Source organism: Thalia democratica, chromosome 3 (assembly GCF_965202585.1).
Source record: "Thalia democratica chromosome 3, ktThaDemo2.hap1.1, whole genome shotgun sequence".
NCBI classification, from domain to species: domain Eukaryota; kingdom Metazoa; phylum Chordata; class Thaliacea; order Salpida; family Salpidae; genus Thalia; species Thalia democratica.
This window is the reverse complement of record NC_139167.1, coordinates 49,817,258-49,830,684: the sequence shown is the minus strand read 5'-3', so window position 1 is coordinate 49,830,684 and position 13,427 is coordinate 49,817,258. Positions and strand designations below refer to the sequence as shown.

The 13,427-nt window shown below is 24.2% G+C and overlaps 1 protein-coding gene across 1 annotated transcript; it reads right to left on the bottom strand.

Moving 5' to 3' along the window:
• Nucleotides 1–276: 276 nt before the first annotated feature.
• LOC145831640 (uncharacterized) lies at nt 277–13,365 on the bottom strand. Its single transcript, XM_082938950.1, has 12 exons — nt 13,263–13,365; nt 12,304–12,381; nt 12,105–12,158; nt 9,000–9,058; nt 8,706–8,810; nt 7,390–7,483; nt 6,068–6,192; nt 5,734–5,866; nt 4,101–4,177; nt 2,622–3,093; nt 1,485–1,564; nt 277–854 (listed from the first exon to the last, which is right to left on the bottom strand). Exons 1-12 carry the CDS (start codon nt 13,342–13,344, stop codon nt 825–827), a joined length of 1,389 nt encoding a protein of 462 aa, XP_082795076.1. The 5' UTR covers nt 13,345–13,365; the 3' UTR covers nt 277–824.
• Between the last annotated feature and the right edge of the window lie 62 nt (nt 13,366–13,427).

Genomic DNA, 13,427 nt, shown 5'->3' with positions numbered 1-13,427 from the left:
GTTACTTAAGGATTCCTCTAAGTTTTATCAAAACTACTTTTTCACTCTTCATTTGCTCAGTAATTTACAATACTGACTATAAATTACTGAAGAAAAGAAGTTTACTTTACAATAAATCCAAAGTATTTTCTACTTTTTATATATAAAAACGGTATACTTTAGATCACATTACAATCTATTTTTCTAAATAAACAAATCATGTATTTAAAAACTTTATTTGTATTTTAAAAAAAGATTTAACACATTAAAATAATTAAACATGAAAAACAAGGGGTGGGTAACTTTATCAGTCGGCCGGCCAGGTTTGCCAGAAAAAAGTCTTCGCGGACTGCGTAATAAGTTGTATACACAAAAAATTTAAAAAAAAACTTAATAAAATAAATTACAACGAAATGTAAACTTAATAAACATCTCTTTACTGAAAATCTAATTAAGATGCATTTCAAACTTTTTTTTTATGAACAGCCAAAAATTTTTGATGTCGACAATAATAATAGAAAATAGATGTTAAGTGCTAGAGAATTCTGTTTGTGGTCCGGATCTGGCCCACGGGCAGCATGTTGCCCACCCCTAAACCAAAAGATAGAAACATGATACATAAAATCAAGATACTTATCAATTTTACTTTTTTTTTTTTTTAATTTATATTTTCAAGGTAGAGAAATATTGTCAAAAACTTTACTTCTAAGTTCAATTTGTAATACTTCATTACTTTATTAAAACTGATCAATTTAACTGTTTTTAAATTAGCGAAGTATCAAACTAAAGTTTAATGGCAAGTACATTGAAGTTTGAAATTCAGTTTTTCTCACCCGAGAGAATTTTCATATCGCCTTTTTCCCCACTACTTTGTCCTGTTTAGTTAGATGATTGTAAATTGATATAATTTAAAATAAGATAATTTGAAATATATTTTACACTAATGAGTGTCATACTTGCTCTTTTTTTGTTTTACTTATATTTTCATCAAAAAAGAAGAAGTCAGTATGTTAGATTTTAAGTTAAAAAAATAATAAATATGTTTCCATCAGTTGCTTTTAAAGATAATCTTTTATTAGTATGACTATTATAGTTTTTAATAGATTACTAAATAAAACACAACTAAGAGTCATAAATTAGATATTTTCTTAAGATGTGAAATTTCAGCAATTCAAATTATAAAACAAATGTTTCTTTTTCAATGCGAGCCCAAAAATAAAGAAATTGTGCAGTGCACAGAAATCTAAGTGAAAAAAATTCATTTGTTACGTATATTTTAATTTACTTCAAAAAAAACTTTTTGTTTTCTTGATAGTTTTCAATAAATATAATGTATTGTGTTAACTACGTCTTAACCATAACAATAACAGCTTTTGAATAAAAAATACTGGCATAATAATCAAGTTTGCACAATTTTTTTAACAGATCTAAATAAGTGTTTGGAAAGTTTGGAAACCATTGCAAAAAATCTACTTTTATTATTAAAGAAAAACTTAAAAACTAACTTTATAATTTGCTCCATTTACGGTGTAAGGATATTTGTTATTAAATATTTGTTTTCTGACATCTGAATACTCTTGTAACCCTGTTTACATGATTCAGTAAGCTTTACAAATAATTAAACTAAAATTTTTAAATTTTACAGTCATATGACATGTTTAAAACACTAATTGTATAATACATGCTATACAATTGCTGATATACAATTAAAAAACTACCAACTTTTAACAAATTTTTTGTTAAAATTTTATATTTTCTAATAAAGTTTTTATAAACACTTTACATGGTTGCCACAGATCAATTTGAGAAAAATTTCCTGACTTTTCCTGACTTTTAACTAATATTTTCCTGAATTTTCTAAATCTAAACTCTTAAGTTCAACTTATTCTAAAATACATAGTCATACACTTGAAACTATATAAACCTTCCAATCTTATTTTTATACAGGTTAAAACAACAGTTTTTTTTGATGAATTCAATCATCTAACTTCCTTTACATCACTTGAACCATCTGTGTATGATTGATGTATTTGCAATAAACAGCTCTATCAGCAAAATACTTGTATTTTCTAACTTGATAAAGTTCTAGTTTGTATGCATACATATAGTCTTTAACTCTTCTTCTGGATGTAATAGTTTCTCATTTCATACTGTTTTCAAGCAGGGCTTTGTTAATACTTAAACTAGCTCGACCTCAGCCTGGTCATTGTGCAACACAAATAATGGTTGTAACAACTTTCCGAGAGAAGATTTGGCAGGAAATTTTAATATTTCAAAATAGAACTGGTCCAAACAATCTTCCTTTTGCTTGAAACTCTTGAACTTTAATGCACTTTAATGGCAACCCTGACTTTAGTTTGATACATTTTGTACAAATCATTTTAGTGATTTGTTACTTTTTTAGGTTTTAGCTGATGTAGTAGGTTTTCTATTATACTTAAATTAGTTAAATTGTTTTTTAGTTCTGAACGCCTTAAAGGAAATTCACAGATCATGGTTTTGAAATACTTTAGCAACTAACTATAATGTGTGCAAGTATAAACGTTTTAGAAAATTTAAGTTAAACCAACATACAACATTACTACTTTGTTTTGATCGTAATACCAAATTTTAACTAGAATAATAAAACCAAACAAAGCTACCTGAATAATAAACTCTTCCTACGTCTTTGCTAAGCACTGGTGTAAACAAGTTAAACTTTTTCTTCTCTTCATCAAATATGTGAAAACTTGAGTTTTTATACAAACTTGCAGCTTCATTTTTCAACTTATTTTCGGCGATTTTTTTATCGAAGTACGCCAACACAGACTTTCTGTTTTTACCTTTTGGTACATCTCCTTCTTTATCAGGACTACTTTGTTGATAAAAACTAATATTGGGTAAGGGTACTCTGTCGTAGCAGCTTTTAAGATTAATTTTCGGCAATGCTGCATCTTCTCCTATGCTATTTTCAGCTTTATTTGAACTAAGGTCGTTTTGAACACTGGTTGTGCAATCTTCCTTATTCTTTTCATCCACTTCGTTTCGATGGTTTTTGTTGACGTGGTTCGTTCTGGCTTGCTTCGTTCGAAATTCTTTGTTGCAATAGAAGCATTTCAACTTGTTGTGCACCAGCTGTTAGTACAAGAATGTTTTTTATACAATTAATTTTTTTTTTGTAACATTATGTTGAAAACTTAGGTATAAACTTAAATTTTAAATTAAAAACAGGAAACTTTTGTAGAACTTTAAAGTATTAAGTTTTAGTGTAACATAAATACAGCTAAAAAATCTTTTAAGTATGTAATAATTTTTTTTTTTTACAAATTTTATTAAACTTTTTCAGAAGTAGAAATATAATTGATAGTATTAGTTTATATGAACTGCAATAGGAATATATAAACAATAGATTTTAATTTTTGCTTACTACTTTTAAAACTATCGAATTAATTTCTTAAAATTTCTATTGGTTATATCAAAGAACTACTAAGTAATGTGAGTAAAAAGGAAGTTTGAGCATTAACATTTAAAGTAAAAAATGTATGCCTGTAAGTATAGTTTACATGTCTTACAGAGTTTTAATTTTTAAAATAAAATACTTAAAACAACAATATATCTTAATACTTTTATCAAACGTAAGTTATTAAAAAGAAATCATTATTTTTAAGACACCTTAAATATGCCAGGGGTCAGCAAACTGCAGTATGCTTAGAACAAATCTCTAGCCCGCGACAATTGTTTAGCTTGAAAATAACTTAGGCAAAACAAATAATTTATAACCTTGTGAATAAAAAAATATTCACAAATGTGATCAAAATTTAATTGTGAGTAAACAGTGATTGTTAGATGATTCACAATATTGGTTTTACATTATTTTTATTAACATTACAACTGTTCTTAATTACAGCATGCTGCTAAAAACATTACCTAGTGATTATGGCCTCTACTTATTAAAGGATGCCGACACCTAAACCACGTGATATTAAAACTAATTGAACTAGAAATATGTAGAATTACAGAGCATACCAAATACTTTTACTTATTTGACAATTACAATAAGTTGTCGCGTGTGAGAGATTAATAAGAATTAAATAAACTATATTTAAAAATTAGAATTCTTTTAAATCACAAATTCTTTAAACCTTATGTTTAAACAAGGTGGAATATTCTGAAAAACTCTTGACACACCCAGGGTAGTCACATCGATAAGGTCTTTCTCCTATTAAAAACATTAAAAATTTAATAAAATTAATACATTTAAATGAGTACTAAACAACTACATGTAAAAGTAAACAATTAGTTATTTTTAAAACTTTTAAAGTCAATACAGTTAAAAATTAATAATTATCAAACCATTATTAAAACTTTAAAATAAAAATCACAATGTCTTCATTTACCAAAGATTTAAAAATAAAATTTTCAAAGTATTATTTTTCATTTCAAATATTAGATACAGTCAGAAAGAAAGTCCGTAAATTTACTTACAGGGTTGCCAAAAGATTTTGGAAAATTTTCTCTAGGTTTTCAAAATTTTCTCCAGGTTTTTAAAAGTACACATTTTAGGGTCTATTTTTAGTTTAAAGTTAAGTTTAAGATAAAAACTGTGTTAGATAGTATAAAAACATTGAAAAGATATTGTGAAGCTACTTTAAATGTGATTTAAAAAAAAAAATTTTGATAATGACAAAATAAAAATTATCTGTATGATAGATGTTTTGAGTCAAATCGAAATTTTACTACTTAACATGGAAAAGTTGTTTAAAATTCCAGATTTTTTAGTATTTTTTTTTCAAAACTAAAGGTTTTTCCAGTTTTTTTATTTCAAATTTTCTCAAATTCTAGGTTTTTTAGCCTGAATTGTCAAATTCCAGTTTTTTGGCAACCTTGTACTTATAACACAACTATTGCACCTCGATGGCCCATAATTCAACTTAAATACTATTATAATTGAGCAGTTAAAACCACTGAAGCAGTGATTTTCAGTGTGCACATAATTCTTTATGTGCACAGAACATTTAGTAAATTAAAAAGATATTTTTTTATATTTTAGTTTGTTTTGTAATTTTATATTAGAAAAAACTAGTTACAGTACAAATAAACAGTTCTTATTTATAAACTAAAACAGTTAAAATATAAAAAATAGTAGTATTATAAATAAATTGTATTGTTTGTTTTTTAGTTTTTACAGAATTTATTTTACAGCTATTTTTAGTGCAAAAATTTAAAAAAAACTGAAAACCACTGTATTAAATGAACAAATATACTACTTTTATATTGCATGTTTTACCTTTTTATCTAAACAATCTAAATTTTCTGTCTACATTTACTTCTAAATTTTGGAAGATAACCACAATTGGTTTGTTCTCAAAAGTTGTTAATAAGAATAAGCATACATTAACTTAAACTAACTGTTAAATAAATAATACTTCTAGTTATATAGTGCTGTGATTTTCGCAGTTTTTATGTTTTTCATATAATTCATACACATTTACAAAGTACTAGAAATAGTCTATTGTCAAATATGTAGTGTATATTTTATTGTTTTGAAATAAATATTTTTTTACAATTAATTATCAACAGATTAATAAATTATAAGACTTTTTTTTTTACTCTGCACGAAAATATTTTTAGCTCTACTATACACCGTTTTTTATAGTTTCATAATTACTAATATAGAGTTTTACCAATGCATTGATGTTGACTACATTATAAACCTACAATGAAAATAAATTACTTAAAACCATGTAACAGCAAAACAAAATCATCTAAACTTACCAGTGTGAGTTCTTCTATGGTTTATCAAATTACGCTGATTACTAAATGCCTTTTCACATTCAAAGCATTTATAAGGTTTTTTCTTGTAGTGAACGTTTAAATGAGCGTTCAGCTGTGATTTTGTTTTAAATCCCTGAAATTTATCATTAGGTTATTTAGTTTCAAGTCAAAAAATTGCGAACACAAAAGTATAAAAAGATAAAATGTTTCGAAAAAAAATAAAAAATGTTTGAATATCTCCAATGGATGTAAAACAACAACAAACTTATAATTAAACTATTATAGACTCGTACTAACTACATTTCTCAAAGAATGTAGTGAGAAATATTATTACCTTTCCACAAGTAACCAAATGGCAAATGTAAGGTGTTTCACCCGTGTGAGTCCTCGAATGCTTAGTCAAATCACTTCTCGTGCGAAATCTTTTGTTACATACATGGCAGCAATGAGGTTTCTCCCCTGAAATTTAACATTTCATCTTTAGTACAAGATTTTCTCAGCATGAAAATAACTACTTTATAAAAGAATAAATATATGAAAAGTATTTAGAAACAAGATTTTTATTAAAAAGTTTAGTAAAAGAACTCAAGCTAATAAAGAAAACTTTGATATGGTAGAAATAGTTTTTACATTATAATTTCAGTAATTTCCACTTTTTAATCTACTGTTTGTCGGCTACACAATAAAAGTATGAGAATTTTAAAACTTCAGTTTAATCATCATAAAACCACGTACTTCTAAAATAATTATTTATTAAAATGTCAAAAAAAAAGCTAGAAGTTTGGTTTAATTTAGATTAGAAACTATTGAAGATATGAATAACTGTTTTCTAAATAGTTTAAATTGTCGATATCAAATTTAAAAAAAAAATTTCTCACCTTAAACTTTTTTTTGTTTTATTACATATCTAAAATTAACTTTTTATGTTAAAACAAGAGAAAATATTTTATTTCTTAAACTAATATGTTTCATTTTTTATTTTAGGAGGAGTTAATCACTAAGACCTTTTAAAATACTAAAGGAAAAGGTGTAAATTTAGCTAATAGTAAACCTCAATTTTTTAGTTTACTGCTTGTAGAAAAAATATTAATTTAACTTGTTTATTATAAAAATAATCTTAAATCTGTTGAATCTCTAGAAATTAAACTGAAGACGGACTAAATTAAACAAACTTGCCCCCATTACAGCTTTAAACTTTTTTCAGTCAAATCTTACAAAATAAAAAAAACGTAAGTATTTGCTTTTTATTAGGACCGTTTTAAATTTTTAGCAACAACAAAAAAATGTGTTATAATGATAAACCGGGCAATTAGTATAAATTTTTTTTTTTTTCGAATAAGATTTAGTTTATTTTTAAGATTATCACAATTTAGTTTATCATCATAAAAGTACAATAAAAAGCGACTAAGTTGTATTTATAGCTCTCAAAAGAACAAAAAATTGTTTGACAAATATTAATTTTTTTTTGTTTTATATTTCAAAACTTTTAATAAGAAAAACGTAGACATTTTACATATATTTCAAACACAATAAGAATTAACTACCTCTTGATTTAAATAATGTTGAATTATTGTTTGTTGTAATTTGAAACAAAATAAAATGTAGTATGAATTTTTACATCAACACATATTTAAGATAATATAAATAACTTGTAACCTGTATGAGTTAGCTTGTGGCTTCTAAGTGAGTTTTTGCAAGTAAGTTTTTTATTGCAACCCTTGTAACTGCATATATAAGACTTTGCCTCTTCCTAAATGTTAAATTTACATGTCTTTTAAAGTATTAAACTAAGAGTTTAACAAATAAAATGATTCTTTGATAAGAACTTTTAAATCATCAAAAAAACTAAAAACGTTTATAGAGTTACTAGACCATTACAATGTAATTATCAAAAAAATATTGAACACTTTAAGTTTTTAATAAAAGTAATTTACGAAGTTTAAATTTATATCAATACTCAAGTAGGAACTAAAAAAAAATTAAGCACGAAAATAAAACAACTTTTGAGACTTAATTCCTTTAAAAAATATTTTAAACATTTTATGTAAAGTAATAGCTTGAAGCTTTTTAAATTTTTCTCAAAAAGTTATTGTTTTAAAATTTGTAGTTTTAACTAAAGCTTCTTATGAACCTTTGTTTGATAGAATTCTTTTAAGTAAATTAAAGTACTATTTTCTTAAGAGCTGATAATAATCAGCAATCAAGGTTAGTTTCAAAACATTTAGCTACTTTATCTAATTATAAAAAAGGTATAACGAATTGCAATTTATTTCATAAGATCAAAGTCTTAGAAATATTTTAATTATAATATCTTCTAGTAACACTATATATTAAAAAAAAATTAAAATTGAAATTTATGTTGAGATTTTTATCTACAGTAATGTAGAAAACTTATCATAAATTACACTTAATCTTAAGTGTAATTTATGATAAGTTTAATAATTATTGATTATAGTTATTATTAAGTTATTATTTTATAGTTCAATAATTTATGATAAACTTAAGTTTGTATCTTAATTAAGATACGAACTTAAGTTTATTTATTTTTAATAAACACCCTTATGTTTGCTAATTTTGCTCAGAACTTTTTGTTTAATGTAACTCATAAAACTTTATTAATATCATGTAAACTTTATACAAAAAAAAATTGGTCATAGCCAACTTTTTGAGCTCAAAAACTACTAAATTGGAACCAAATAAACGTATCATACTTATTTACTTACATTTTAGAATTAAGAATTGTACTTGTTTAATTTAGAACGAAAAACATTAAACATAATACATAAAAACTATGAAAGTAGAAACCAGTCAAAGTGTGTTTTTTTACTAACTACAGAAAAAACTTTTTTTTACAATCTCGCTCAGTTAAACTTTTTTTTACAATCTCGCTCAGTTAAACTTTTTTTTAATATAAAAACATGGTAGCCTTTGATTAATTAAAAATACAAATCATTACAAAAAAAACCACTAACTTTGTTAAGTTGAAGATTGTCGGAGGAGAGTGTTGGCGGACAGAGCAGCGTGTCAGAATGAAGTATGAAGTGGTTGAACTTGCCATCATTCATTTCATCGTTGTGCTGAGATAACAAAGAATAAATATAATATTACTTTTAATCGTTCGTAGCAACATTTTTTATTGCAGAGCTTTCTACAAACTCAAAAATGTCTTATTGTTAGTGTTATAATTATATAAGAATCAATTATCAAAATGGTAAATACTGTTTAAGCTATACAAAATAAACAAATGGTATAAGAACCCAACGAACCACGTTAAGAAAAGACAAGGCTGCATCACTGGAATTCACTGATGGGTACAAAGAGCTATCTGTTGTATTAAAATTTTCAAGAAGTATAACTTTTCATTTAGTTTAATTATTTGTATAATTATTTAAGTATTAAGTACTATACTAAATTTCTTTTGAGTGAAATATTTTATTAACATTTTTGATACCTTTCTGATCTTAGTATAGTGAAGACATATCTTAAACAATATTTTTCATATGGGTGCACGAATATTCAAATTCGGACAATTCAAATTCTTTAAAATAAATTGAAACAGCCACAAATAAAAATTATTGTATATTTTTTCAAATATAAAAAACACATATGTAGGTCATATTAATATCTACAAGCTATTTTTTTCTTTTTGCAAGACATAAAATATTTTTGTGATATGTCTTAAATAAAGTAAAAAACATAGTTATTTTTAGTAATTTAAAAATATCTTGAAAAGTGTTTTAGATTTTTAAAAAAAGAAAAAAATCGCTTGTAGATATTAATAAGATCTACATTTTTTTTTTTTTAATTTATATTACTTATTGAGATATAGTATTAAGAAAAAAATTTTAAGAATTTGAATTGTTGGAATTTGAGTTATCCGAAATTGAATTGTCATGTAACCTAAAAAATATTTTTCATATACAGTAGACTACCGCTTAAGTATGCAAATTGAACCCGACCAAAAAGTGCGTACTTAGCACGGGTAGTGCGTACTTTTTGACAACATAGTATAATATGAAATTTAGTTGTTTTTTTTTTCTTTCTTACAACTAGCCACTAAATAATTTAACCAAATTAATAAATCTTTTTACTTTAAATAACATTTAATACATAATTCTAATCTGCAAAATTTGTTAATAGATTTTGAAATAATTTATTTTTTCTATAAAAAGTTTCTACATAATTAATACATACATTTAATATAGAAATTCAATGTCAGTCAATGATATAAAAGAGAATATTAAGCCATATTTTCCACATTTTGTTTTGTTATAGGGAAAGTAATAAACTACATTCTGTTTACCAAACATTTTAAAACATCAATGTGTGTACATTTAAATTAAATTATGACTTAACTATGTTGTATTTGTAGGTTGTTTTTTAATATTGCCATCTAAATTTATTCATTTTATAGCATTACAGCTCAAATATCATTATTCTTTTCACTTTTCTGCAACCACTACTTAAGTATTTAGTTTATTAACATTTAATAACAGGACTGTCACAATCTCAGGACACTTAGACTACTCAAGATTACTCACCCCAGTTTAAAAGTTTATCTAAATTTGATATAAATATATAAAAAAATTATAAAAAAAATAAAAAAAAATTAGAATTTTTTTTTTGTCTTTCTGGATAAGTGCGTACTTAAGGCGGGGTGCGTACCAAAAAAAAAGCGTACCTAAGCGGTAGTCTACTGTACTTCTGAAATATCTTTAAAATATTTATTTTCAAAACTTATGATCAGAAAAGAATTTTATAAAGGAAAGTTTTTAATATATTTAAATACAGTTATCATAAAAATAGTAAAAAAAATGTTCTAATATATTTAATAAAATGTTTCTAGTAAAAATACATTTACAGTGTTATATAGTTATTTTTAAATTAAAATCTCAAAAAATTCTTTAATGACATTACAAACAAACAAAAGAAAAGATAGTAGTAAAATGACTATAGGATACTGAAATAAAATGTTTTTCTATTTAAAATAACTTAGGTTAATGGTTTTGGATTATTTTGCTCAAAAATTAAGAACTCCAAGCTGGATAAGTGAATAAAGCTTATCTTACATTGTTGATTAAAATTATAGATAAACTTAATTATAGTTAACTTACAAATGGTTTGATTTTGAATTATTTTAATAGTATTGATATAACTTTATTTTGTAATTTTTAGCTTAGTAAATTTTTTTTAAATTAACCCAAAGAAAATATAATTTGTTTAATTATGGCCTTTCTTTTTTTTATTTCGGAAACACTTGAATACTGCTTTTTCTATGTTGAAGATACTCTATTTGATAGGTTTATTTACGTATTTGCATTTCAGAACTCTTCAGTTCTTGGGAATTCTTGTGTTTAAAATACTTTAATAACTTTTGCTAATGTAAGCTGATTCAAATTATACATTGTTTTTCATAAACAGCTCTATGTAGCTTGAAAAACTTTTAAGGGTAATTACTTTTTATATAAAACGGTTTTTAATTTTTTAATCTTAATAAATTTTGTTTACCACAGATGTTTTTGTGTCAAAACTTTATTCCGACTAACTGCGTTTCACTGCTCTCAAATAAATTTAAGAACACATCTACGGAGTCTATAAAATATTAACAAACATTAGAAAAAAAGCATGTATAATTATGTATAGTATTTATGTGAGTAGTAATTATAAACGAACTTTATGGTTTAAAATAAAGTATGGAGTAAAAACATAAAATTTTCTACAAAAACTGCAAATTTTATAAAAGTATATACTAACCTCAAAAAAGTTCTAAGAATAGGAAGTTTTTTTAAAATAATATACATTATTATACATGCTTTTTTTCTAATGTGTGTTAATATTTTATAGACTCCGTAGATGTGAACTTAAATTTATTTGAGAGCAGTGAAACGCCATTAGTCGGAATAAAGTTTTGACACAAAAACATCTGTGGAATATTCCAATAAGCTTAGCTTATCAGGATCTCCAGGATTTAACGCCTTTTAACATTACATCTTATAAGTTTTGTTTACCTATTATTAATTTTAAATTAAAAATTATACTTAACAATTGTGTTGTTATTTTATTAAGTTGCTAATGAGATAGCTTTTTTTGTTAAAATTCTTACTTTTTTAAAGTGTAACAACTCATCAACCATAACAAAACTGCTTTCAAATAGTTATATAGATATATATAAAGTTTATATCTGAAACACATTATATTTTTAGTAGAATCTAAATCATGCGTTTTTATACATTTGTGAAAAACACAATCAATATTTCAAAAAAAGGTCTGAATTTTATGAAAGTGGTACTTATTAAATACAAAACAAAAAATTTTTTAAACTATTTTACAGAAAGAATACAAAAATTAGATAAAAAAGGTAATACTCTTGCCTTGTTGATAAATGTAAGCACCAGCATTGACTGTTTCGTATTCACTGACTAATTCTGAAAAAAATACTAGATTATAATTATATATCTTAGATATATTATAGATAATTAGATTTTGTTAAGTTAACTCTATTACAAACTGAGAAAAAAATATCATAATTTTAAACGAAATATTATATAACATATTAGAAACTTATAAAACCTTCAAAAGAAGGTACATCCTTATTTGTGGAAGAAGTTTTTTCGTTTGGGCCAGCTAAATTGTTTTGATAGCCAGTATCTGCAAAATACATTTAAATTATTCTTGATTCTGGATATAGTTTAAAATTCATAAACTAATCTTACAATATTTTAAGCTGGCTTATATTAATTCTTAATAAAAATAAACAAGGTTGCAACTCTTTTTTTTTTAATTCAATCCTTAAAAATTTATTTTATCCTTTCAAAATAAATCAAGTTATTTTACAAAATCAGTTAAAAATTACAAAATTTTAAACTAAATTAGCTAAATCTCTTTCAAAACCTAGAAAAAACTGGTCTGATTTTTTTTATATAATAAAACTATCCTGAGTTTAAAAAAACTATTTTAAGTCATCTTGAATTTAAAAACAAATTCAAAATATCCTAAGTTATACTGAGTCATCCTAAGATTTTTTATTTTTTGTTTAAATATCCTGAGTTATCTTGAGTGTCCTGAGTGTGTGGCAACCCTGTTTAAAATTTCAATGTTTTTAATTAGAAAAACATCATAAGTGTTTTTATTGAACCTTAAAACTTAATGATTTCAGGTATTTTTATAAAATTCATGATTTTCATGTATTTACGGATAAAGTAGTCACCTTGTTTATCTAATACTATAAAAATTATTTTTAAGTTTTTGACCAAGCTATGTACCACTAGCCACATAAACAAGTTTATCATACTATTTTTTTTTTAATAAAACTAATAACCAAAAAATGTTTCAAATCAATAAAGTCAACAGAATATTATATTCATTTTATTTAATTATCAGTTAAAATTTCAAAACGGCTTTAAAACCCAAGATATAGCATATTTGTTGTCACATAATTGACGAAATAAATTCAACTTTCTTAGAATAATCTTTTTCTGCTGTTTAACTAGTATACTTTAAAATAAACAAGTAGAAATAAAAATACATACCACTGACAAATGCTTTGATTTCAGATGATTTTCTGCTAGAAGATAAACTAAGCACATCTGAGTTAGCATTAGAAAGAGCCATTTGTATTTTAACTTAACCTTAATGTATGAAACATTATACAAGATTGTAAAATTTTATTGAAAAATATTCTATAATTGTAATAC

Bases quoted from the DNA above. Each gene is read 5' to 3' on its own strand.
- LOC145831640 (XM_082938950.1), bottom strand. From the start codon at position 13,344: ATGGCTCTTTCTAATGCTAACTCAGATGTGCTTAGTTTATCTTCTAGC. The intron at 12,159-12,303 runs GTTTTATAAGTT...TATTTTTTTCAG, and splicing joins GGATGTACCTTCTTTTGAAG to AATTAGTCAGTGAATACGAA. The intron at 1,565-2,621 runs GTAGCTTTGTTT...TCATGTAAACAG, and splicing joins AGGAAGAGTTTATTATTCAG to GGTTACAAGAGTATTCAGAT.